This window comes from Mobula birostris, chromosome 10 (genome assembly GCF_030028105.1).
Source record: "Mobula birostris isolate sMobBir1 chromosome 10, sMobBir1.hap1, whole genome shotgun sequence".
Lineage (NCBI taxonomy): Eukaryota > Metazoa > Chordata > Chondrichthyes > Myliobatiformes > Myliobatidae > Mobula > Mobula birostris.
Window position 1 is genome coordinate 43,137,483 of NC_092379.1, and position 24,048 is coordinate 43,161,530.

Sequence of the window (24,048 nt, forward strand, 5' to 3'; positions counted from 1 at the left end):
AGTCCCTCAGCACAGCAGTATGCTGGAAATTTTCACCGTTTAAATAATAATCTGCTCTTCTATTTTTCCTAACAAAGTGGATGACCTCACATTTACCAACATTGTACCCCATCTGCCAGACCCTTGCCCACTCACTTAACCTATCGATATGTATCTCTCTGTATCTTCTGCACAATTTACTTTTCCACTCAATTTGGTATCATCAGCAAACTTAAGCGATACACTACACTTGGTTCCCTCTTTGAGGTGGTTAATATATATTGTGAACAGTTGCGGGCCCAGCACCGACCCATATGGCACCACTGCTCACCACTGATTGCCAACCAGAGTAACACCCATGCATCCGAACTCTGCTTTCTTTCAGTTAACCAATCCTGTATCCATGCTAATACATCACCCCAACTCTTTGCATCCTTATCTTATGGATAAGTCTTTTATGCAGTACCTTATCAAACACCTTCCAGAAATCCAAGTAAATAACGTCCATCTGTTCCCCTCTATCCACTGTGCTCGTTATATCCTCAAAGAACTCCAGTAAGTTTGTCAAACAGGATCTGCCCTTGCTGAATCCATGCTGCATCTGCCTGATGGATCCATTTCTTGCCAGATGCCTCGCTATTTCTTCTTTAATGATAGCTTCAAGCATTTTCCAACTACAGATGTTAAACTAACTGACCTGTAGTTACCTGCTTTAGCCTACATCATTTTTTGAACTGTGGCGTGACATTCGCCGTCTTCTAATCCACCAGAACCTGCCCACAGTCCAGAGAATTTTAGTTTATTTTCTTTCCTTATTCCCTTTCTTTATTAATTGCTTGATGGGTCTTTGTTGCTGTTTGAAATTTTCCCAGTCTTCCAGTTTCCCACTACTCTTGGAGGCTTTCTATTCACACGCTTTTAGTTTGACACCTTCTTTAATTTCCTCAGTTATCCAAGACTGGCTCTCCCCACCCTTACTGTCCGTGCTTTTAACTGGAATGTACTTTTGTTGAGCACCGTGAAAAATCTCTTTGAAAGTCTTCCACTGCTCCTCAATAGTCCCACCATATAGCCTGTGTTCCCAGACTACTTTTGCACCCTCCATTTGTATGGGAAACTCAGTCATACTGTGATCACTCTTTCCGAGAGGATCCCTAACTACAAGATCACTAATCTTACCTTTCTCATTGCACAGGACCAGATCTAAGATAACACATTCTCTTGCAGGTTAAGTAACACGCTGTTCAAGAAAGCCATCATTTATGCGTTCAATGAAGTCCTCCACAAGACTGTCTCGACCAATTTGATTCACCCAATCTCTGTGCAAGTTAGTCTCCCATGATAACTGCTGTTCCATTCTCCCGTGCCTGAGATATTTCTGTTTACTGCCTGTGCCACTGTAATGTGATTATTTGGTGGCTGATCGACAACTCCCACTAGGGATTTTTTTCCATTACTGTTCCTAATCTCTACCTAGATGGACTCAACGTTCTGCTCCTTAGATCTTATATCGTCTCTCACTGTCGCACTGATCTCATCCTTACAGCGCTACCCCACCTCCCTTACCTTCCTGCCTATCATACCGTATAACCTGATATCCTTGGATATTTAATTCCCAATCTTGACTTAGCTGAGAGGTTGCTTTGAGCTGAGCTGTAAATCATCTACAAGATGTCAGCTCAGCTGAAATCATCTACATCTCGTAGATTAAATCATTCGTCCCACCTAAGACGACTTAGCACGTCAACCAAGAGAATGGTTATCAAACTGATTGTTCATTTGTATCAATAGTCCATTGACTTGGCCGGAATGGTTATCAAGCTGATTGTTCTTTGTATCCATAGTCCATTGACTTGGCTGGAATGCTTATCAAATTGATTGTTCTTTTGTATCGGTGGCCTTATAACCTCTGACAATTCTGACATCAGGCAGTGAATTAGTTGAACTGCTGGTGAGATCAGAAAGGTTCTCTCCCTGATGTCAGGTCCAAATTCACTCACCGGCTGAGCTCGAAGAACTAAACGGGTGGAAAGATAAGTAACGATCTTTTTGTACTGTTGTTATTTGATCCAGCAAAGTTACGTTTACAAACCTCCTCTGCACCTTTCCAATCCTGAGGCAACCAGAACGCGACACAATTGTGTTGTGGGTAGTGGGGAACTGGTGTGGGATCAGAAAGAGGGCGATAGGATTGAGGAGGGATTATAAAGGGGTAGTAGAGAATGTGGTTAAGAGCATAAGATGCAGATCAGAATTAGGCCACTTGGCCCATCAAGTCTACTCTGCCATTTCATCATGGGTGATCCATTTTTCCTCTCAGCCGCAATCTCCTGCTTTCCATATAACCATATAACAATTACAGCACGGAAACAGGCCATCGTGGCCCTTCTAGTCCGTGCCGAATGCTTACTCTCACCTAGTCCCATCTACCTGCACTTAGCCCATAACCCTCATTCCTTTCCTGTCCATATACCTATCAAACTTTTTTTTAATGACAAAATTGTACCTGCCTCTACCACTTCTACTGGAAGCTCATTCCACACAGTTACCACTCCCTGAGTAAAGAAGTTCCCACTCTTGTTACCCCTAAACTTTTGCCCCTTAACTCTCAACTCATGTCCTCTTGTTTGAATCTCCCCTACTCTCAACGGAAAAAGCCTATCCAAGTCAACTCTATCTATCCCCCTCATAATTTTAAATGCCTCTATCAAGTCCCCGGTCAAACTTCTACGCTCCAAACAATAAAGACCTAACTTGTTCAACCTTTCTCTGTAACTTAGGTGCTGAAACCCAGGTGACATTCTGGTAAATCTCCTCTGTACTCTCTCTATTTTGTTGACATCCTTCCTATAATTTGGTGACCACAACTGTACACAAGACTCCAAATTTGGCCTCACCAATGCCTTGTACAATTTCAACATTACATCCCATCTCCTATATTCAGTGCTCTGATTTATAAAGGCCAGCATACCAAAAGCTTTCTTCACCATCCTATCCACATGAGATTCCACCTTCAGGGAACTATGCACTATTATTCCTAGACCACGCTGTTCTACTGCATTCTTCAATGCCTTACCATTTACCATGTATGTCCTATTTTGATTAGTCCTACCAAAATGTAGCACCTCACACTTATCAGCATTAAACTCCATCTGCCATCTTTCAGCCCACTCTTCTAACTGGCCCAAATTGTCTGCAAGCTTTGAAAACCCACTTCATTATCCAAAATGCCAACTATCTTAGTATCATCTGCATACTTACTAATCCAATTTACCACTCTATCATCCAGATCATTAATGTATATGACAAACAACATTGGACCCAGTACAGATCCCTGAAGCACACCACTAGTCACCGGCCTCCAACCTGACAAACAGTTATCCACCACTGCTCTCTGACATCTCCAATCCAGCCACTGTTAAATCCATTTTTCTACTTAAATATTATACCTAACGATTGAACCTTCCTAACTAACCTTCCGTGTGGAACTTTGTCAAAGGCCTTACTGAAGTCCATATAGACAACATCCACCACTTTACCCTTGTCAACTTTTCAAGTAACCTCTTCAAAAAATTCAATAAGATCTGTCAAACATGACCTTCCATGCACAAATCCATGTTGACTGTTCCTAAACAGCTACCCTGTCTATCCAGATAATTATATATACCATCTCTAAGAATATTTTCCATTAACTTACCCACCACTGACGTCAAACTCACAGGCTGATAATTGCTAGGTTTACTCTTAGAACTTAGCAATTTACTCTTAACTTTACTCTTAGAACACCTCCACCACCATCGCCAGCAGCTCATTCCACGCACTCACCACTCTCTGCATAAAAAGCTTAGCCCTGACATCTCCTCTGTACCTACTTCCAAGCACCTTAAAACTGTGCCCTCTCATGCTAGCTGGGAAAAAGCTTCTGACTATCCAAACGATCAATGCCTCTCATCATCTTATACACCTCTGTCAGGTCACCTCTCATCCTCCGTCGCTCCAAGAAGAAAAGGCCGAGTTCACTTAACCTATTCTCATAAGGCATGCTCTCCAGTCCAGGGAACATCCTTATAAATCTCCTCTGCACCCTTTCTATGCTTTCCACATCCTTCCTATAGTGAGGCGACCAGAACTGAGCAGAGTACTCCAAGTGGGGTGTGACCAGGGTCCTATATAGCTGCAACATTACCCCTCGGCTCTAAACTCAATCCCACGGTTGATGAAGGTCAATACACTGTATGCTTTCTTAACCACAGAGCCAACCTGCACAGCAGCTTTGAGCATCCTATGGACTCGGACCCCAAGATCCCTCTGATCCCCCACACTGCCAAGAGTCTTTTTCTTCATTAATCTTTTCATTGATTTAAAAAAAGCTTAAATACAAATCAAGAGGAGAATTCATTCAAATATATATATCGGTAACAATATAATCCAAGATTAAGATAGACATTGTCAAAATCATAGATATTGTTAAACTAGTATAAAATATATAATAAAAAATGAAAATAACAATTGTCTTAGCAGTTTATGAAGAGAAAGGAAAAAACATTGGGTTTTAAATGAAAAGGAAAAAGAACCCACTACACTAAAGAAACAAAAAAAAAGAGGACTGGGCAGTCCATTTTCAGGATACGATCAAGAAAGAAAGAAAGACTTTCTGATGAAATCTAGACTGAAAGAGTAATAAATAATTAAATGAAAATATTGGATAAAAGGTCACCGTATTGCTAAGAGCCTTACCATTCATACTATATTCTGTCATCATATTTGACCTACCAAAATGAACCACCTCTCACTTATTTGTGTTGAACTTCATCTATCACTTCTCAGCCCAGTTTTGCATCCTATCAATGTCCCGCTATCCACACTATCCACAACCCCGCCAACCATTGTGTCATCAGCAAATTTACTAACCTAATCCTCCACTTCCTCATCCAAGTCAATTGGTGGCCACCAAGAGGTCCTGGTTTCTTCTGCTGAATGGACTGTAGGTGCTCGTCAAAGTGGTCTCCCAATCTGGGCCGGGTCTCACAGGTGAAATGTTGCCTCACCTGGAAGGACTGTTTGGGCCCCGAATGGTAGTGAGGGAGGAGATCCAGGGGCAGCTGTGGCACTTCTCCTGGTGGCCACCAATTTTAATTCTACCTCCATTTTCCCATTCCAACATGTTGGTCCATGGCCTCCTCTACTGCCGCGATGAGGCCACACTCGGGTTGGAGGAACAACTCCTTATTCCGTCTGGGTAGCCTCCAACCTGATGGCATCAACATCAATTTCTCCTGCTTCCGGTAATGACCCCCCCACCTCACCATTCTCCATTCACATTTTGCTCCCTCACCTTATCTCCTTACCTGCCCATCACCTCCCTCTGGTGCTCTTCCCCCTTCCCTTTCTTCCATGGCCTTCTGTCCTCTCCTATCAGATTCCCCCTTCTCCAGCACTTTATCTCTTTCACCAATTTCTCAGCTCTTTACCACACCACTCCCCATCTCCTGGTTTCACCTATCACCCACAACCTTGTACGTCTTCCCCACCTTCTTACTCTGATCTCATCTTTTTTTTTCTAGTCCTGATGAAGCATCTTGGCCCAAAACGACAACTGACTGGTACAAGCTGACAGGAAGGTGACAGTAACTCAAATCACCTCACGTTACAACAGTGGTGTGCAGAAGAGCATCTCTAAACACACATGTCGAACCTTGAAGTGGATGATGAAGAATACCATTTTCACAATACCAGTAATATTGAAAAAAAATATAACGTTCACTTGCAGTCTATGCAGAAGTAAACATCATGGTACCTGCAGCTGCCTAAATTGACATACAGTGGCAGGAAAACGTTTGGGCACCCCGGTCAAAATTTCTGTTACTGTGAATAGTTAAGTGAGTAGAAGATGAACTGATCTCCAAAAATCATAATGTTGAAGATGAAACATTCTTTTCAACATATTGAGCAAGATTAGTGTATTATTTTGGTTTTGTACAATTTTTGAGTGAAAAAAAGGAAAGGAGCACCATTGAAAAGTTTAGGCACCCCAAAAGATTTGAGTTCTCAGATAACTTTTACCAAGGTTCCAGACCTTAATTAGCTTGTTAGGGTTATGGCTTGTTCACAGTCATCATTAGGAAAGGCCAGGTGATGCAAATTTTAAAGCTTTATAAATACCCTGACTCCTCAAACCTTGTCCCAACAAACAGCAGCCATGGGCTCCTCTAAGCAGCTGCCTAGCACTCTGAAAATTAAAATAAATGATGTCCACAAAGCAGGAGAAGGCTATCAGATGATAGCAAAGCATTTTCAGATAGCCGTTTCCTCAGTTCGTAACGTAATTAAGAAATGGCAGTTAGCAGGAACGGTGGAGGTCAAGTTGAGGTCTGTAAGACCAAGAAAACTTTCCAAGAGAGCTACTCATAGGATTGCCAGAAAGGCAAATGAAAACCCCTGTTTGACTGCAAAAGACCTTCAGGAAGATTTAGCAGACTCTGGAGTGGTGGTGCACTGTTCTACTGTGCAGCGACACTGAAGAAATATGACCTTCATGGAAGAGTCATCAGAAGAAAACTTTTCCTGCATCGTTACCACAAATTTCAGCATCAGAAGTTTGCAAAGGAACATCTAAACAAGCCTGATGCATTTTGGAAACAAGTCAATGGTAGAATTGAGTTTTCTTCAGTTGGCAATTCTTCTAGAAGTGCCAGGATTTGTTTTCCTCAAAGACCATTTCTATATTTTAAAGATTCTTTGCTTCCTGCAGGGAGGAGGTGTGAGGCTATTTGGCTAACCATTGGTGGGAAGGTAATTTAGATTAGGAATCAATTAAAGCCAATTGTACGGACAAATGTCAACTTTCCCCTTATTATTCTTTTGCCTCGGAGAACAATTTAGAGTGATTTCTTTTTTTTAATCCTAACTTGCCCAAAGAGGTGAATATTAATGCACTGGGATCACGAATGTAATTCTGTGTCGTTTTCTTTTCTGTGTACATTGGAACAAAAAGTCTGTCAGACACAACTGTTTCATTCAATAAATCACAAGACCCACCCCAACTGAAATTTGTGGCCAATGATTATAATCAATGATGGGAAGGTTCAAATAATGAAGTGCTTCAAATATTTGGGATAGCATGTTTTAATTAGTTTTAATCAGTGGCTGATGTCATCACAGTGGGTCATGACATCACAATGGCTGATGTCATCACAGTGGCTGATGACATCACAATAGCTGATGACATCACAGTGGCCAAATCAGAAACCATGAGAAATATTTTGGTGTTGATATCAGATAAGAAGCACAAACTGTTGTGTCTCAGTCTTCAGCTAGGAAATAATAGAGAGCTAAAGAGGTGATAACTCCCGAACAAAATGGGGTTGAGATGGACCAGATGCTTGCTCAGGCAGGATGAAGAGGAAAGATCTCAGGTAATTCCAAACTTGTCAGCAAGTGTTCAGTGTCCAGCTGGCCCCCGTTTTTTGAACGTTCACTTTACAACTCCTCGCTGTTGTGAAAGACGAAATTAGTTACCGGTTTTCGCTGACAAGAAGGTGTTTTCACTGTTACAAAAAAATGCAGCATGCACCCCGAGCAGCGAGAGTGGTGAAAATAGCGTTCAGCGTTTCTTGTGAAGCGAGCCGTTATAGAGGCAGCGCGCACCCTGAGCAGCGAGAGTGGTGAAAATAGCGTTCAGCGTTTCTTGTGAAGCGAGCCGTTATAGAGGCAGCGCGCACCCCGAGCAGAGAGAGTGGCGAAAATAGCGTTCAGCGTTTGTTGTGAAGCGAGCGGTTATAGAGGCAGCGCGCACCCTGAGCAGCGAAAAGTGAAATAGCGTTCAGCGTTTGTTGTGAAGCGAGCCGTTATAGAGGCAGCGCGCACCCCGAGCTGCGAGAGTGGCGAAAAGCCAAGCTTCTTCCCCGGGAACTACACTCAGCATCTCAGCATTAAGCTGCCATAGCTTTGAACTGAGTGAGATTTTCGCTACAATTGACAATGCTGCAATGATTGCAGAAAAGTATGACTTTAACTTTGAAAGGGCACGTAGGTTCAGGGCAGGTTTGCAGGATGTTTTGAGTGCTTACAAAGAACTGTCTGATAGAAAGATGTGTGAATGTTCCAGCGTGCTGGCTGTCTTCTTGACTCTGCTAAGTGAAACTACGCTGTACATCAGTGGTCCCCAACCTCCGGGCCGCGGACCGCTACTGATCCGCGAAGCATGCAGTGGTGCAGCGATAGCCGGAACGCACCCAGAAAAAAGCCAAAATAAACAAGCTAATTAATTAGGTGCTGCCTGGCATGTAAATGTCGGCCCAGATCAGAGACGATGCAATCAGCACCTAATTAATTAACACACATAAAAATTGCTGGTGTACGCAGCAGGCCAGGCAGCATCTATAGGAAGAGGTGCAGTCGACATTTTGGGCCGAGACCCTTCGTCAGGACTAACTGAAGGAAGAGCTAGTAAGAGATTTGAAAGTGGGAGGGGGAGGGGGAGATCCGAAATGATAGGAGAAGACAGGAGGGGGAAGGATGGAGCCAAGAGCTGGACAGCTGATTGGCAAAAGGGATATGAGAGGATCATGGGACAGGAGGCCTAGGGAGAAAGAAAGGGGGAGGGGGGAAGCCCAGAGGATGGGCAATAATGGATGGGGTACGAGGGGGAGGTGGGGCATTAGCGGAAGTTAGGGAAGTCACTGTTCATGCTATCAGGTTGGAGGCTACCCAGTCGGAATATAAAGTGTTGCTCCTCCAACCTGAGTACGGCTTCATCTTTACAGTAGAGGAGGCCATGGATAGACATATCGGAATGGGAATGGGACGTGGAATTAAAATGTGTGGCCACTGGGAAATCCTGCTTTCTCTGGTGGACAGAGCGTAGGTGTTCAGCGAAACGATCTCCCAGTCTGCGTCGGGTCTCACCAATATATAGAAGGCTGCATCGGGAGCACGAGACGCAGTATACCACCCCAGCCGACTCACAGGTGAAGTGTCGCCTCACCTGGAAGGACTGTCTGGGGCCCTGAATGGTGGTAAGGGAGGAAGTGTAAGGGCGTGTGTAGCACTTGTTCCGCTTGCAAGGATAAGTGCCAGGAGGGAGATCGGTGGGGTGGGATGGTGGGGACGAATGGACAAGGGAGTCGCGTAGGGAGCCATCCCTGTGGAAAGCGGAGGGGGAGGGAAAGATGTGCTTAGTGGTGGGATCTCGTTGGAGCTGGCGGAAGTTACAGAGAATTATTTGTTGGACCTGGAGGCTGGTGGGGTGGTAGGTGAAGACAAGGGGAACCCTATCCCTAGTGGGGTGGTGGGAGGACGGGGTGAGAGCAGATGTGCGTGAAATGGCAGAGATGCGTTTGAGAGCAGAGTTGATGGTGGAGGAAGGGAAGCTCCTTTCTTTAAAAAAGGAGGACATCTCCTTCGTCCTGGAATGAAAAGCCTCATCCTGAAAGCAGATGCGGCGGAGATGGAGGATTTGCGAGAAGGGGATGGTATTTTTTCAAGAGACAGGGTGAGAAGAGGAATAGACCAGATAGCTGTGAGAGTCTGTAGGCTTATAGTAGGCATCAGTAGATAAGCTGTCTCTAGAGATAGAGACAGAAAGATCTAGAAAGGGGAGGGAGGTGTCGGAAATGGACCAGGTATTCAAGGACTCGGCAGCTAACCTCAATGAGTATGCCTCAGCTGTCACAGACTTCTTTGGAAGTGCACGGAGAACTGTGTGTCTCACAAGACGATCCAGGTATTCCCTAACCGGAAACCATGGATGAATTATGAGGTCAAATCCCTTTTAAAGGCTAGAGCTGCGGCTTTTAGGTCCGGGGATACCAGTGGCTACACAGAATCCAGGCGTGAACTCCGGAAAGCCATTAGGGGCGCCAAGAGGCAATATCGAGCGAGTTGGAAGCCCAGGTTAACCAAAGGGATGCCAGTAGACTATGGCAGGGTCTAAATGAGATCACTGGGCACAAAGAAAAGGCTGGGAATTTCTTGTGTGATTCTTTCAAGGGTAACATGTTTGAGATGAACATTAAACTTTGAGGGTTTGGGCTAATAGGTTGCAGCAGGTTAGTGAAATATATGGAAGGATATAATGGGATGCATTGAAAGGGCAGGGAGGGGGCAATCCAGTGGACGGATGTACAGAATTTATGTTGCTGGATGTTAAATGTTTGCAAGCTTCCTGCCCATCTAATCTTTATTTTATCAAATCAGAAAATACTAACAGCTCGGGAACTAATCTATTTCCATTCTCTTGCCCTTGTGCAGTCTGCTTCCTCAGAAGACAGTGCCCCTTCATCAAACGAAGCTGATAGAAAGACTAACACCAGCCCTAGTTTACAGTCATGCCAAGGATCCTGCAGCTCGTCTGACGAATCTGTATCCATGACACAATCAGGTATGAAGTTTCTGACAGCTATGTGTGAGCTTTTCAGTATTTATACTCGGTAGGTACTCACAGAATTCCATGTAAGCACAGCTAACGTTACAGCTCAGTACTGATGGGAGAGTCTCAGCAAATCTAGTTGCTCATGAAGGGTTGCAATTGTCCATATCAGCAGAATTGTATTCAGCTGCAAACTGTAATCTCGAGGCCTGGTCTATCACTCCTTTTGACCATTACTATCAAGCTAGGGACCAATGCCAGTTCAGTGGTGAGTATAGAAAGAAGTTTTACAAGTTGCATTGGGTGGATCTGAACTGAATAGAGCTGCTACTCAGAACCATCAGCTTGTTAAATGGCAAAAGCAGCATGCAGTAAACAGATGCATCACACACAATGCTGGAGGAACTCAGCAGGCCAGACAGCATTAAAGGAAAAGAGTAAACAATCGATGTTTCAGGCCGAAAACCTTCACGACTGGAACGGAAGGAAGAAGGAGTCAGAAAAATAAGGTGGGGGAAAGGAAGGAAGAGATACAAGTTGGCAGGTGATAGGTGATACTGGGAGAGATGGAGCGGTTAAAGTAAAGAGCTGGGAAGTTGATTGGTGAAAGGGGTAAAGGGTTAGAGTAGGGGGTATTTGATAGGAGAGGACAGAGGACCATTGAAGAAGGGAAGGAGGAGGAGCCCCAGTGGGAGGTGATGGGCAGGTAAGGAGATGAGGTGAGAGAGGGAAACGAATGGAGAGGAGGAGGAGGCAGTTACTGGAAGTTTGAGAAATCGACGTTTGTGCCATCAGGTTGGAGATCACCCAAACAAAAAATAAGCTCTTTGCCGCTCCAACCTGAGGGTGGCCTCACAGTGACAGGAGACCATGGACTGACATAATGGAATGGAAAGTAGAGTTGGAATGGCTGGCCACCGGAAAATCCCGCTTTTTGTGGCAGATGGAGCGAAGCTGCTTGACAAATGTCTCCCAGTCTGGTCTGATCAATATATAGGAGGCAACACTAGATACTATAGGTGATCCCAACAGACTCACGGGTGAAGTGTCGCCTGGCGTGGAAGGGCTGTTTGAAGCCCTGAATGGTAGTGAGGAAGGAGGTGTAGGGGCAGGTGTGGCCCTTGTTCTGCTTGCAAGGATAAGTGCCAGGAGGGAAATCAGTGGGGAGGGATGAGTGGACAAGGGAGTCGTGTAAGGAGTGATTCCTACGGAAAGATGTGCTTGGTGGTGGGCTCCCTTTGGAGATAGCAGAAGTTGCAGAGAGTTACGTGCGGGATGCAGAGGCTTGTGTGGTGATAGGTGAGGACAAGAGGAACCCTATCCTTCGTGTGGCGGCAGGTGGAAGGGTTCAGGGTGATTTGTGCAATGTGGTTGAGGGCTACGTTGATAGTGGAGGAAAGGAAGCCCTTTTCTTTGAAGAAGGAGGATATCTCAGTTGTTCTGGAATGAAAAGCTTCATTCTGGGAGCAGATGCAGTGGAAATGGAGGAACTGAGGCCAGGGAATGGCATTTTTGCAAGTGATAGGGTGGGAAGATGTCTTGTCCAGAGAGCTGTGAGAGTCAGTGGGTTTGTAAAGAGTATCAGCAGATAAACTGTCTCCAAAGATGGAGACGGGGATCGAGAAAGGGGTGAGAGGTGTCAGAAGTGGGCCAGTTGAGGGCAGTGTGGAAATTGGAGAAAGTTGAGGAAATTGATGAGCTCAGCATGGGTGCTGGAAGCAGGACCAATGCAGTTATCTTTGTAGCGTAGGAAGAGTTGTGGAGTGATGCCCGTTTAGGTTCGAAACATGGACTGTTCCACGACTGTTAACTCTCTTCCGTAGCTGTTGCCTAGCCTGCTGAGTTCCTTCAGCATTTTCTGGGTATTACTTTGGATTTCCTATATCTGCAGATTTTCTCATCTTCAATGAAGAGTTCAGCAGTTCCCCAACCAATGGATCTGATCAAAGTTCTGCCACCCTGGTTCACACAGTCGTGATGGTGATAGTTTAGCTAACATGAGGACACTTCTCCAGTGAAGATCCCCACCTTCAATTAAACCAGAGCCTGGAATGAACTTTGTGAAACTATATTCAACTCGAAGAACTGAGTGAATGATGCATCTGTGCTTCCTCCCAAAGTCCTCACTGTTATAATGGTAGTTTTCAGCCAAATCAAAGAATGAGCGAGTAGCAGGAACAGCAATAATAATGAAAATGGGTAACCTCTGATGTGCCGTGCTTAAAGTTGCACTTCAGAACTAAATGCCTAGCAAGCCAAGCATATCCAGTACAGGTCTGTCAGTGGCAACTACATGTCCCTAGTTACGTTCTATCCACCAAAAACAGAGTATATCCGATCTGGCTAATTACTGTCCAATCATAAAAGTAATGGGAGGTGTCACCAACTGTGCTCTTAAGGGACATTTGCTCTTCAGTAATCTGTTCCCCCATGCCCATTTTGACTTTCCAGGGTCAGAGTTAGTGCAGTATTTACAGGTGATTTGAGTGACTGCCTTTAATGAGGCTGTATTTGACAGGGTGTGGGATTAAATAGCCCGAATCAAATTGAACTCTGGAAATCAACATGAAAACTACACTGGCAAGATTTGTACCACACAAAGGAAAAGGTTTAAAAGCAGTGGTCAGTGAGTTCTAGCTTTGGTTAGTGAAATGTTGCATGTAATCTATTTTGCAGCAAGTGTTTCTCTGCCTATTGATGCAATGCTCACCATTAGCTTCCATTTTTTTAAAAATCTGATTTTATATTTAAATTGTTTCCTGATGTTTCCCTGCTTATGATCTCAATGAGTCCACAACTGTATTTGCTGTTGAGAGTGTGAGCCACGTCTCCAACGAGGCCGTGACTCTGGCCGGTCGGTGTCCGACGAGGTTGGGGCTTTATGTGCGTAATTGGTATTTTGGGGGATATCAGTATTTCTTTCCTTCCCTGTTTGCCCTTCATCTATTGGCTTACTGGGCCAATTAAGAAGACATTTAAGAGTCTATTGCCTTGCTCAGCTGTGTGTTAGTAGTATTCTGAGCTTTAAGAGTGCATTTAGTGAGTTATGGATCTGATTGCACTGTACAGTGACAGCTTTTGATTATATTTACGGGAGAATGGTACCAGGAGGACAGTGTCAAAATCAAAATGCATTTCCTGCCACTGGGGATCTCAGGACGTGTGATAAACAAAACAAAATCGTATGTGAGAGTTTCCATTTAATTCTGGCAGCTATTAATGCATTGAATCAGGTGGATTTTAATTCGAAATTTAAGCTTCAAGTAGCAATAAATGAATAGAAACTGAGTAAAATTGTTAGTTGATTTCACCCCGCTGAGGTATGTATTTTGAATGATAAATAATTGGTTGAATTGGAAGCTATTACCTATTATAACTTTGATTTGATTGCATCCTGAACAGAGAAAGCATCTGAGCAGAGTGATATCGAGGGCAGGATTCATGCACCTAAAGATGATCTGAGGAAACATAAACCTATTGTAAACAAATTGAAGAAAGGGCAGAAGCTTCGGAAGGAGAGATTGAAGGCACAGGAGGTCAGTCTCATTAACGAACTAAGGGTAAGATTGTCGTCGTACTCACCTTGACTGCCCTGCCAGTCTTTGATTAGGGCAATAAGAACGTTGTATGTATATACTACCCCAAAATCAATTTGCTATCCACAATATTCATTTTTTAATTTGGAAAATTGTTGAGGAAATTCAGTAACACACATCAAAGTTGCTGGTGAATGTTTATGTGTGTTGCTTGAAATCCTAGCATCTGCAGATTTCCTGGTGTTTGAGGAAATTAAGTGCATGATTATTCAAAGGACTTGATCTACCTTTATTCTTTTTGTTTCTGTTCCATTGCTGGAAAATCCTTTATATCACCCTCAACTCATTCTTAAGGCCCTTTGCATTGCTATATTGCTTCTGACTTTCAAAAGTCTTTGAAAAGAATGCAGCATTCAATAGTGCGTTCGGTTGTCTTTCCCCAGTTGCTGCTATTCTCCTGCTTTGTATCTGCTATGTTAAAGCAGCAGGAGGCAATGCTTTCTGAAAGTTTGGGGAAATCTGGATTGTTGCAGTCTTTACAATTTATTTTTTACAGCATTTAGCCAAATTGATTTGCCATCCTCTGAATATTTTCAGTTGTCAGCCTTGATTAATTTACCAACTAAAATTGGATTGATTAAGTTGAAAATGCTTTTGCTGATTTGTTGAGTTTGCAGCCACTGTCTTCGTATGCTGATGGAAAGCTGTTTCCAATATCCTGAGACATATGTGAATTTTGGACTGTACTTCATATTGGTTTCCTCCAGGTTTTGGTGTTTTGTTAATTGTGGCTGGTTGGTGGGTGGGTGAGCTGTAAATATTTTGTGTGTAAGGTGGGGTTGGGGGTTTCGATGTTACTGTCACTGGTCTGTTTTGCAGGCGAGGGGGTCGGGGATTGTTATTGTTTCTTTTCTTTGTCGTACTGATGGTGGGGAGAGTTGGTGTCTTTTCTTTCATCAACTCTCATGGTCTTTCTGTATTTCAGGGCTATCTGGAGAAGACAAGTATCAGAGTTGTACGTGCATACTTTGACAATAAAATGAACCTTTGAACATTTCACCGTTTTCTTTCTCTTGTATTACCAGTCCTGTGATGGATCGATTAAAAGGACTCCAGCAAAACTAAGCAAAGTGTCCAGTTCCACCAAACCACAAATCAAAACCCCTTCCTCCATTGCTGCTGAGAAGCCCAAGGCTGAACCACTTTCTCTACAAAGGTAATGTCACTGGGCAATACAGCCTTAGTTGGAAAAGGACTTCTCAGAATATTGGTAGTATCACTGTTTTATAAGTTAAACATAATGGGATGCCTTCTCCCCTATTGAAAGTACTTATTTTTAAATTAGGTTGCACGTGACTGTTGTTCATTTATTTAGCAGACTTCTTTAAAGAGTAGTACAGTATTTTCTACTGAGGAGGTGGAGCATGAAACAATGACAGTGACTTTTGAAATATTATTTCAGTAATTTTGTTTCTCTCTTTTTAGAAACTGCTTCACCTGCTGAATATTTTGTCATTCTCTTTACATTTCCAGCATCTGTGATATTTTGATTTCTGTTTTCAAAAAGTTTACTAAATTTCTAGCAGGTTTTCTTTCAAGAGCTGATTGTTCCATCCAGTGACATAATTCATTCTATTCTGCAGTTTAATGATAATCTATGATATTTGCTGTGCTCCTGAGTCTGTGGGATTTGGCTCAGAAATGTTGTGAGTAGCTTGCTGTAACACGCACGGAATCAGGCAGAATTTGTGAAAAGAAAAGCAGTCTGCAATGTCGATCTGCGATCCTTCGTCACTGCAAAATTCCAAAGACAATATGATATTTATCTGCCAAGCTCTCAAGCTCAAAATTAGTTTTCTACTTTTTGTTTTCAGGGCTGAATCTGAAAAGAGCTTGAAATCGCTTCCTGAGGGTGAAGGATCTAATGTGTCATTGAGTTGCTTTGTTAAAAAGGGTACGTCTGCATCTCAAAATGTTCTCTCTGTAAACACCTGAGATGACACATTCCAAAAACACTTGATAAAAGAAAGTTTTTTAAGTTGAAAGTTTACAAGTATAAACACTTTTAAAAATTAGTTGAACAACTAAATTGTGTTTCTAAAAATAAAACCTACCTGCCTATTTCCTAAGCCAAGCTCATAGAACCATAAAAATAAATATGTTGGGAATTGCATCTGTGATGGTCAAGAAAAGAGCTACCCATTCTAATTCCACGTCCTACCTCAGGCTCTGTAGCCCAGTTGATCACAGCGCTTCAGATATTCATTTACTTTTTAAATATGAGGGGAATTTATGCCTTGGAAGTATTTCAGATCCCTCTACCATCCTCTGAGTGAAAATACTTTTAATACTACTAGCAGTTACGATGGACCTCAGTTTTTTTTTAATCCCCCTGTTTAGGAAATAAGCCCTTCTCATTTCTGCCATTTGATCCTCCCAATTTTATACATCTCAAGACTAGAAAACAACCCAAGCTTATCTAATCTTTCCTCCATAGCTACAATTTTCCAGGCTTAACATTATCTCTTGTAAGACCGACCTGGGCTCCCACAATCCAGGCTATTCATATGGTACGGTATTGAAGGATTACTCTACCAATAGAGATGCAATGGTAGCCGGAAGCCTGTCTGGTTTTATCAATGTAACAGATAATGTAGTCCTAATTTTAAAAAGAAGTAGGAAGTGTTCTTCCTCCAGTTCTTGCCAATGTTTTTCTGGCAACCGACACTTAGAACATTATCTGGTCTGCAATCTCTCCATCACTTCAATCACTTTCAGTTACTTGGCCCAGATCACTTTATTTTCACTATGGGTTTAGTGTTTATACATTTTCATCCCCTTCCAGGAAGTCCTTAATGTTCTGCTTCTTTCTAGACAACAGATCTCATCAGTTCCCCTTCATCACCATCTTTCCTCACCTGGTAGAACTAGTTCTTACTCTCAAGTTTGACTTAGGTTTCTCCCACTTTCTCCAAACTAAAGGTGAAGCCTCGGACAGTTGCATGGGCCCCAATTAAACATGCCTTTTCAGCAGTTATATGGGACAATCCATGTTTCAAGCCTTCACTAGTAACGCCTTGGCTTCCTGCATATGGCGTGCACGCAGTAGCTTCATTTCGGGTACAGTGAACCAGATGCCCGATATGTTAACTCCACCTGCTCTCCTTGCTGATCTCCAGGGGCCCAAGCTTAAACCTCTCAGGCTGGGGATTGCCCTGCAGGTGATAGGGCATGGTCCTCAATTTCTCAACTCCCAGCATGCCCAGTAACTCGTAGATGAGTCTACTCTCGAAGTCCCATCCCTGGTCGCTATGTATCCGCCTGGGGAAGGCCATAATGCATGAAATACTTCTCCCATAACACTTTTGCCACCGTAGTCGCCTTCTGGTCCTTGATAGGAAAAGCCTGAGCATATCCAGTGTAGTGGTCCGTGATGACTAAGACACTGGCCGTGTTGCTGGCATCGGGTTCTATAGAGAGGAAATCCATACACACCAGGTCCAGGAGCCCTGCACTCTGCAGGTATGACAGAGGAGCTGCCTGCACAGGCAGTGTCTTCCAGCGTATGCAGCGAATGCACGACTTGCAGTCCTCTTCAACCTCCAACTTCATTCAGGGCCAGAAAAACCATAGGTCTTGTCCACCCCCAAATGTCCAGGATCATCATGAAGTGAACTCAACGCAATGCTCCGATACTTCTCAGGCAGAACCAGCTGGCAACGCCGAGGTCGGTCCGGGGCTGACATGGCCGGTATAAAATTTGGTTCTTTAACTTCAAACGAGGCTATTCTCTCAGTAATGGAGGTACTGAAGCTGGTTTTGTCTTCTCCGCCTGCGCCATATCCCCCTTTCCAAATACATACCAGATAGTGCCAGTGCCCGGATCACCTCACTGAGCAGCTGCCACTCCTCCAGAACTCAATTCCGGCAGCTGCTTGCTCTTCAGAGCAGTCAGGTTACAGTAAACTGGAGGTAGGGCATCATCAGAAGCCCCCAAATGATCCACTGCTCGATCCGCCCTTTCCTTTTCGTCGGCCTTCACGGTGATGGCAAACTGACACATGGCCTTTATAACCCTTATTTTGTTGTGTGGTTAGTAGAGAAACCAAATATAAAAGACAAAGACGCCACTCTTGTTAAAGTTAACAGTTTGTGCACAAAAATCTTTGGAGCTCACGCCTCCGGTGTTCCTCCTCAATGACCTCCGCCGAAACGTTGCCAACCGCTGGACCCTCGAATTCCCGTAGACTCCGTCCGGTGATCACCGAGCACTCCCCGCACCCGTTCTACCTCCTCACTCGCCTCGACCGAAAAACCACAAAAGCTCGGTTCCCAGACAAACAAGATAGAATAATGTGTCTCTCATTTGGTTAGTTCCCTGTTATCTGTAGTTAAAACCCAAATATCGCAGCTACAGAGAAACTATTACATCAGCAGTTAGCATTACAGAGACGCCATTTCATTAGCCTTAGCAGTTAACATTACCAAGAACCCTACATGTGTTAGTTGGTATGTGTTCTAAGACTGGGGCTGTCAGTACATGTGTGATAAACAAAACAAAATGGTATGTGAGAGTTTCCAATTAATTCTGGCAGCTATTACTGCGTTGAATCAGATAGATTTTAATTGGAAACTTAAGCTTCAGGTAGCGATAAATGAATAGAAACTAAGTAAAATTGTTAGTTGATTTCTCCCTGCTGAGGTGTATATTTTGAATGATAAAGAATTGGTTGAATTGGAAGCTACTACCTATTATAACTTTGATTTGATTGCATCCCTAACAGGGACAGCATCTGCCAAGAGATCTAGTGTAGACAAATTGAAGGAAGTGCATGAAAAGTATCAGGAAGAGAGATTGAAGGCACAGGAGGCCAGACTCAGTAAAAAACTAGAGGTAAGATTATTGTTATACCTTCTTACCTTGACTGTCCTGCCAGTCTTTGATTAGGGCAATAAGAAAGTTGTCCGTATATACTACTCCAAAATCAATTTGCTATCCACAATATTCATTGTTTAATTTGGAAAACTGTTGAGGAAATTAAGTATATGGTTATTCAAAGGACTTGATCTAGCTTTATTCTTTTTGTTTCTGTTCCATTGCTGGAAGATCCTTCATATCACCCTCAACTTATTCTTAAGGCCCTTTGCATTGCTATATTGCTTCTGACGTTCACAAGTTTTTGAAAAGTATGTAGCTCATTCCACACTCTCACTACCTTCTGAGTGAAGAAATTCCCCCCTCATGTTCCCCTTAAACCTCTCACCTTTCACTCTTAAACCATGGCCTCTGGTTGTAGTCCCACCCAACCTAAGTGGCAAAAATCTGCTTGCATTTACCCTAGATCCTTCATACCTCTGTCAAATCTCCTCTCAATCTTCTATGTTCCAAGCAATAAGGGCCTAACCTATTCAATCTTCCCTCATAACTTAGGTCCTCCAGTCCTGGCACCATCCTTCTAAACCTTCTCTGTACTCTTTCAACTTTACTGACATCTTTCCTGTGGGTAGGCAGCTGAAAGTGCACATGACACTCCAAATTAGGTCTTACTACTGTCTTATAGAATTTCAACATAACATCCAAACTTACCTTGATTTATGAAGCCCAAGGTGCCAGAAGCTTTCTTCATGACCATATCTACCCATGGCACCACTTTCAGTGAATTATGGTCCTGTATTCATGGAAATGGATGACCAAAGCAGAGGCTCGGCATCTGTAGAAAGAGAAACCATTTAATGACTGGGCTCGGGACTTGTGCTGACGAGAATAATGTTGTGCGGTGCCCAGTGGAGTGGCCAGTAATATCTTTTTTTTTCCAGAATTCTGTTCAGGGTTGGATGGCATTGATCAATTTCATTTCTTTCCTTTCCCCAGTCACGGTTGAACAACATAAAGCAACTGTCCACAATTGCCTTGGCCTTGGGGGTAGAGCATACCCGGAATGAGCTGCTCCCACTTCTGACTGGTAGGTACAAAGCTGCGTGTGGTTGGGCTGCTTCGGTTTGAACAATCGCCTCTCAGAGTCACCTTGCCACTGATTTCTCGTCTAGATGCAGACACCATTTTCGATGAAGACGAGGCACTGCTGGCATTAGCGGAGCAACTAGGGAGCTTCACGGTGCTCGTTGGTGGACCGGAGTATGTTCACTGTTTGCTGGTAAGAGCGGTCGTACATTTACAAAGCACTGCACAAGACGGACACGCGGTTAATGCCATTGAAGTGGTATTACTGTCTTAATAAAGGTTAATTTCCAGAAGATGATTCTCAAAGCAGCAGGGTTCCACAGGCAATGATAAAGTAAGTGACTTTATAATGAGTCATAGAAAAGTTCAGCACATGTTCCCCTTAAACATTTCACCTTTCACCCTTAACCCATGACCTCTAGCTGCAGTCTCATCCAACCTCAGTGGACAATGACTGCTTGCATTTACCCTATCTAAACCCCTCGTAATCTTGTCTCCTTCTGTCATATCTCTTTGCAATCTTCTATGTTCCAAGATAAAAAGAAGTCCTAACATATTCAATCTTTCCATATAACTCAGGTCCTCCAAACCCGGCAATGGCCCTGTAATCTTTCTTTGTTATGATGGGTTGCATGAATGAGGGGTAAACGGACACATACAGAACCCTCTCTGCTTTTATTGTTTGCAATAAAATCTTTGAGGCAGATGAGGCTTTGTGCCACCCCAACATATTTGTAGGCACGAGAAAGTCTGCAGATGCTGGAAATCCAAATCAACTCTCACAAAACGCTGGAGGAACTCAGCAGCTCAGGCAGCGTCTGTGGAAAAGAGTAAGCGGTCGATGTTTCTGGCCGAGACCCTTCTTCAGGACCTGGTTGAAATATTGGAGGGGTGTATCATTGAGAATTGCTACAGTGAAGTGTAGTTACTCTACCCCTGATCCAGGTTCACCCACGCAGCCTGTTGGAAAACATACACGGACTGATACCGTCCCCCGAACACTGAAACCTCTGCTCTGTATTGACCAAATATATGTTCAACATGAGCCCAACTGGGGGAAACAAAACACAGATTTTAATGCCCAGATGCAATGGTCCTATGCATTAAATATTTATTTAAAATAACGTACTTGTATTGTTTTTAAATACCCGTAATGGGGAACAAGATTCTGAAATTAAATAACGAGGGCCTCAGGCTATTACAGGGCATAGATCAAATTGAAATGATTTTCAGTGATCAGTTCATCATAGGACAATTCAGAATTAAAACAATGAAATCAATTTATGAAACCACCAAAGTAGCTCGATCAATGAGGTTTAACCAGGATGCTGCCTGCTTTAGAGGAAGTGCTGCAACTTTATCAGACTCTGGGTGGGCCACGTCTGGAGTATTGCATGCAGTTCTGATTGTCCCACTATAGGAAAGATGTTGGGGCTTTGGGGTCGATGCGGAAGAGGTTCGCCAGAATGTTGCCTGGTTTAGAGGACGTGTGATCATGAGAGCTGGATAAACTTATGTTGTTTTCTCTGAAGCGCTGGAGGCCGAGGGGAGATCTGCTAGAGGTTTGTAAGATTATGAGGAGCATGTGCATAGATTAAGTAAAGAGGAGTATCTGTTTCCCAGGATTTAAATGTCTAATACCAGAGGTATGCATTAAAGGTGAGAGTGGGTAGGTAGGTTCAAGGGGGATGTGAGGGGTAAGTTTTTTTTACCATCAGAGTGGTGGATGCCTGGAATACATTGACTGGTATGATGGTAGAGACTTTTCAGAGACTTTTGGATAGGCGCATGGGTATGAAAAAGATGGAGGGAGATGGACATTGTGTAGGTAGGAGGGATTAGTTCTTGGTGGTTTTTGATTTTCTTTTTAGCTGGTTCAGCACAACATTGTGGGCCGAATGGCCTGTTTCTGTACTTTACTATTCCATGTTTTACTTTATTGATTGCAGTGGTTTCAAATTAGACATTCCAGCGTCAGTATGTTGCGTATAGAGTGTGTACGTTCTTTTGTATTGATACTCCTTTCAAAAATGTTTTCTTTTTGTGTAAAATTACCTGCGAGTACAGGCAGAGAATTCTTAAAGCATTTACGTAAGGAATCCAATTTGCTCATGTGTGGGTGGGGGCTGTATATAAAATATCACAAACTTTTAGCAGTGTTTCTTGAAGAACGCTGAGATGGCGTGGCTTTGTATTATAGAAAATAGCAATTCAGAAACGTTTTCTCGGAGCCCCTGTGATGCCTGCAATTCTAAACTGAAACGTGGGCACAGTTGTTGTTTGAATAGTTATATAAGATATAGGTGCAGAGTTAGGCTATTTGGCCCATCGATCCATTTTCCCCTCTCAGCCCCAATCTCCTGCCTTCTCCCTGTATCCTTCCATGCTGCGATTAATCAAGAGTCTTATCAATTTGTCTTTCAATCATGGCTGATCCTTTTTTCGCCTCCTTTGCCCCACTCCCCAGTCTTCTTCCAGTAACCTTTGATGCCATGAACCTATCAAGAACCTATCAATCTCTGCCTTAAATATACCCAATGACTTGTCCGCCACAGCCACCTGTGGCACAGAATTCCACATATTCACCACCCTCTGGCTAAAGAAATTCCTCATCATTTTCATTCTAAAAGCATATCCCTCTATTCTGGGGCTGTGCCCTCTAGCCTTAGACTCCCCTGCCATAGGAAACATCCTCTCCACATCCACTCTATTCAGACCTTCCAACATTTGATAGGTTTCAATGAGGTCTCTTCTCATTCTTCTGAACTCCAGCGAGTACAGGCCCAGAGCCATCAAAGGCTCCTCACGTGACAAGCCTTTCATTCCCAGTATTATTTTTGTGAATCTCCTTGAAACTCTGCACACTGTCAGCACCTCCTTTCTTAGATGAGGGGCCCAAATCTCCTCATAATACTCTAAATGATGCCTCACCAATACATTATAAAACCTTAACATTACATCCCTGCTTTTATATTCTAGTCCTCTCGAAATGACTGCTAACATTGCATTTGCCTTCCTCAGCCTGCAAGTTAACCTTTAGTGAATGCTGCACGAGGACTCCCAAGTCCCTTTGCACCTCGGATTCTTGAATTTTCTCCCAATTTAGAAAGTAGTTTACACTTTTATTTCTTCTAACAAAGTGGATGACCATGGACTTCCCTCAAACTTTGGCAAAATTATTCTGACAGGCAGCTTCATGTTTATTTGCATATTAAAACCTCATAGGATGAACAATTATTGGTACTTAATTTGAAGATGAAATAGTAATTACTGGTAATTAGGAATGTGTCAGTGTAATTTCCATTTAATATTAGTACAGAGTTTTCTGGTTAGGAACCTTGGGAATTTCTGTGATTGAGAAAATATGTCCTTTGATTTATACAGTTTTTGGTAGTTTGTGTTTTGTCCTCCAGCACGGCTCTATATTCTTCTGCCTTTAAATGTTTCTCTGTCTCATTTTCTTTATGAGAATTCCTAATTCTCAGCAATGTAAGAATTTATCTTAAAGATTGTTTCTAAATATTGTGTTTCTTAGAAGTAGAGTAAAAAGAAGATGTGTTTCAGTTTAATTCTTTCCCACTAATCAGCCTCCCTTGGAGAACCTGGCAACGGTGGAAAAATCGGTAGTACGAAATAAAGCCATCGATTCATTGCGAGCCATCTCCCACGAGCACTCTCCTGCAGACCTAGAAGTCCACTTTGTGCCACTGGTCAAGCGCCTGACTTGTGGTGACTGGTTCACGTCCAGGACTTCGGCATGCAGCCTTTTCAGTGTCTGCTACCCTCGGGTATCCAGCTGTGTAAAGACCGAGCTGCGTCAGTAAGTACTTTCCTCCCTTGGAATGCTGGAGATGAACATGATTGAAGTTGGCTAGGAATATTACAGTATTATTGTAGAAAATCTACATCCTGTAGTATCGCTCATTATGTACCGTGTCGTATGGTGTGGGCGATCGTGGGTCTTTCCGTGGACAGGATTGTTCTTGGCGAAGTTTTCTACACAAGTGGTTTGCCATTGCCTTCTTTCTGGGCAGCGTGTGTCTTTACAAGACGGGTGACCCCCAGCCCATTATCAATACGCTTCAGAGACTGTCTGCCTGGTGTCAGTGTCAGGAGTTGAGATCTGCACCTGCTGCTCATACAACCGTCCACCACCTGCTCCCACGGCTTCACGTAGTCCTGATCGGGGAGGCTAAGCGGGT

The 24,048-nt window shown here is 43.4% G+C and overlaps 1 protein-coding gene across 1 annotated transcript in view; it reads left to right on the plus strand.

The window, feature by feature from the left end:
* LOC140203635 (serine/threonine-protein phosphatase 2A 65 kDa regulatory subunit A beta isoform-like) overlaps positions 1 to 24,048 on the plus strand; it is a 129,447-nt gene that overhangs the window by 31,928 nt on the left and 73,471 nt on the right. Inside the window, exons 2-4 of the mRNA XM_072269683.1 lie at positions 19,757 to 19,847; positions 19,939 to 20,039; positions 23,434 to 23,666. Of these exons, the coding sequence (XP_072125784.1) occupies positions 19,757 to 19,847; positions 19,939 to 20,039; positions 23,434 to 23,666 (425 nt within the window). The remainder of the gene's footprint in view (positions 1 to 19,756; positions 19,848 to 19,938; positions 20,040 to 23,433; positions 23,667 to 24,048) is intronic.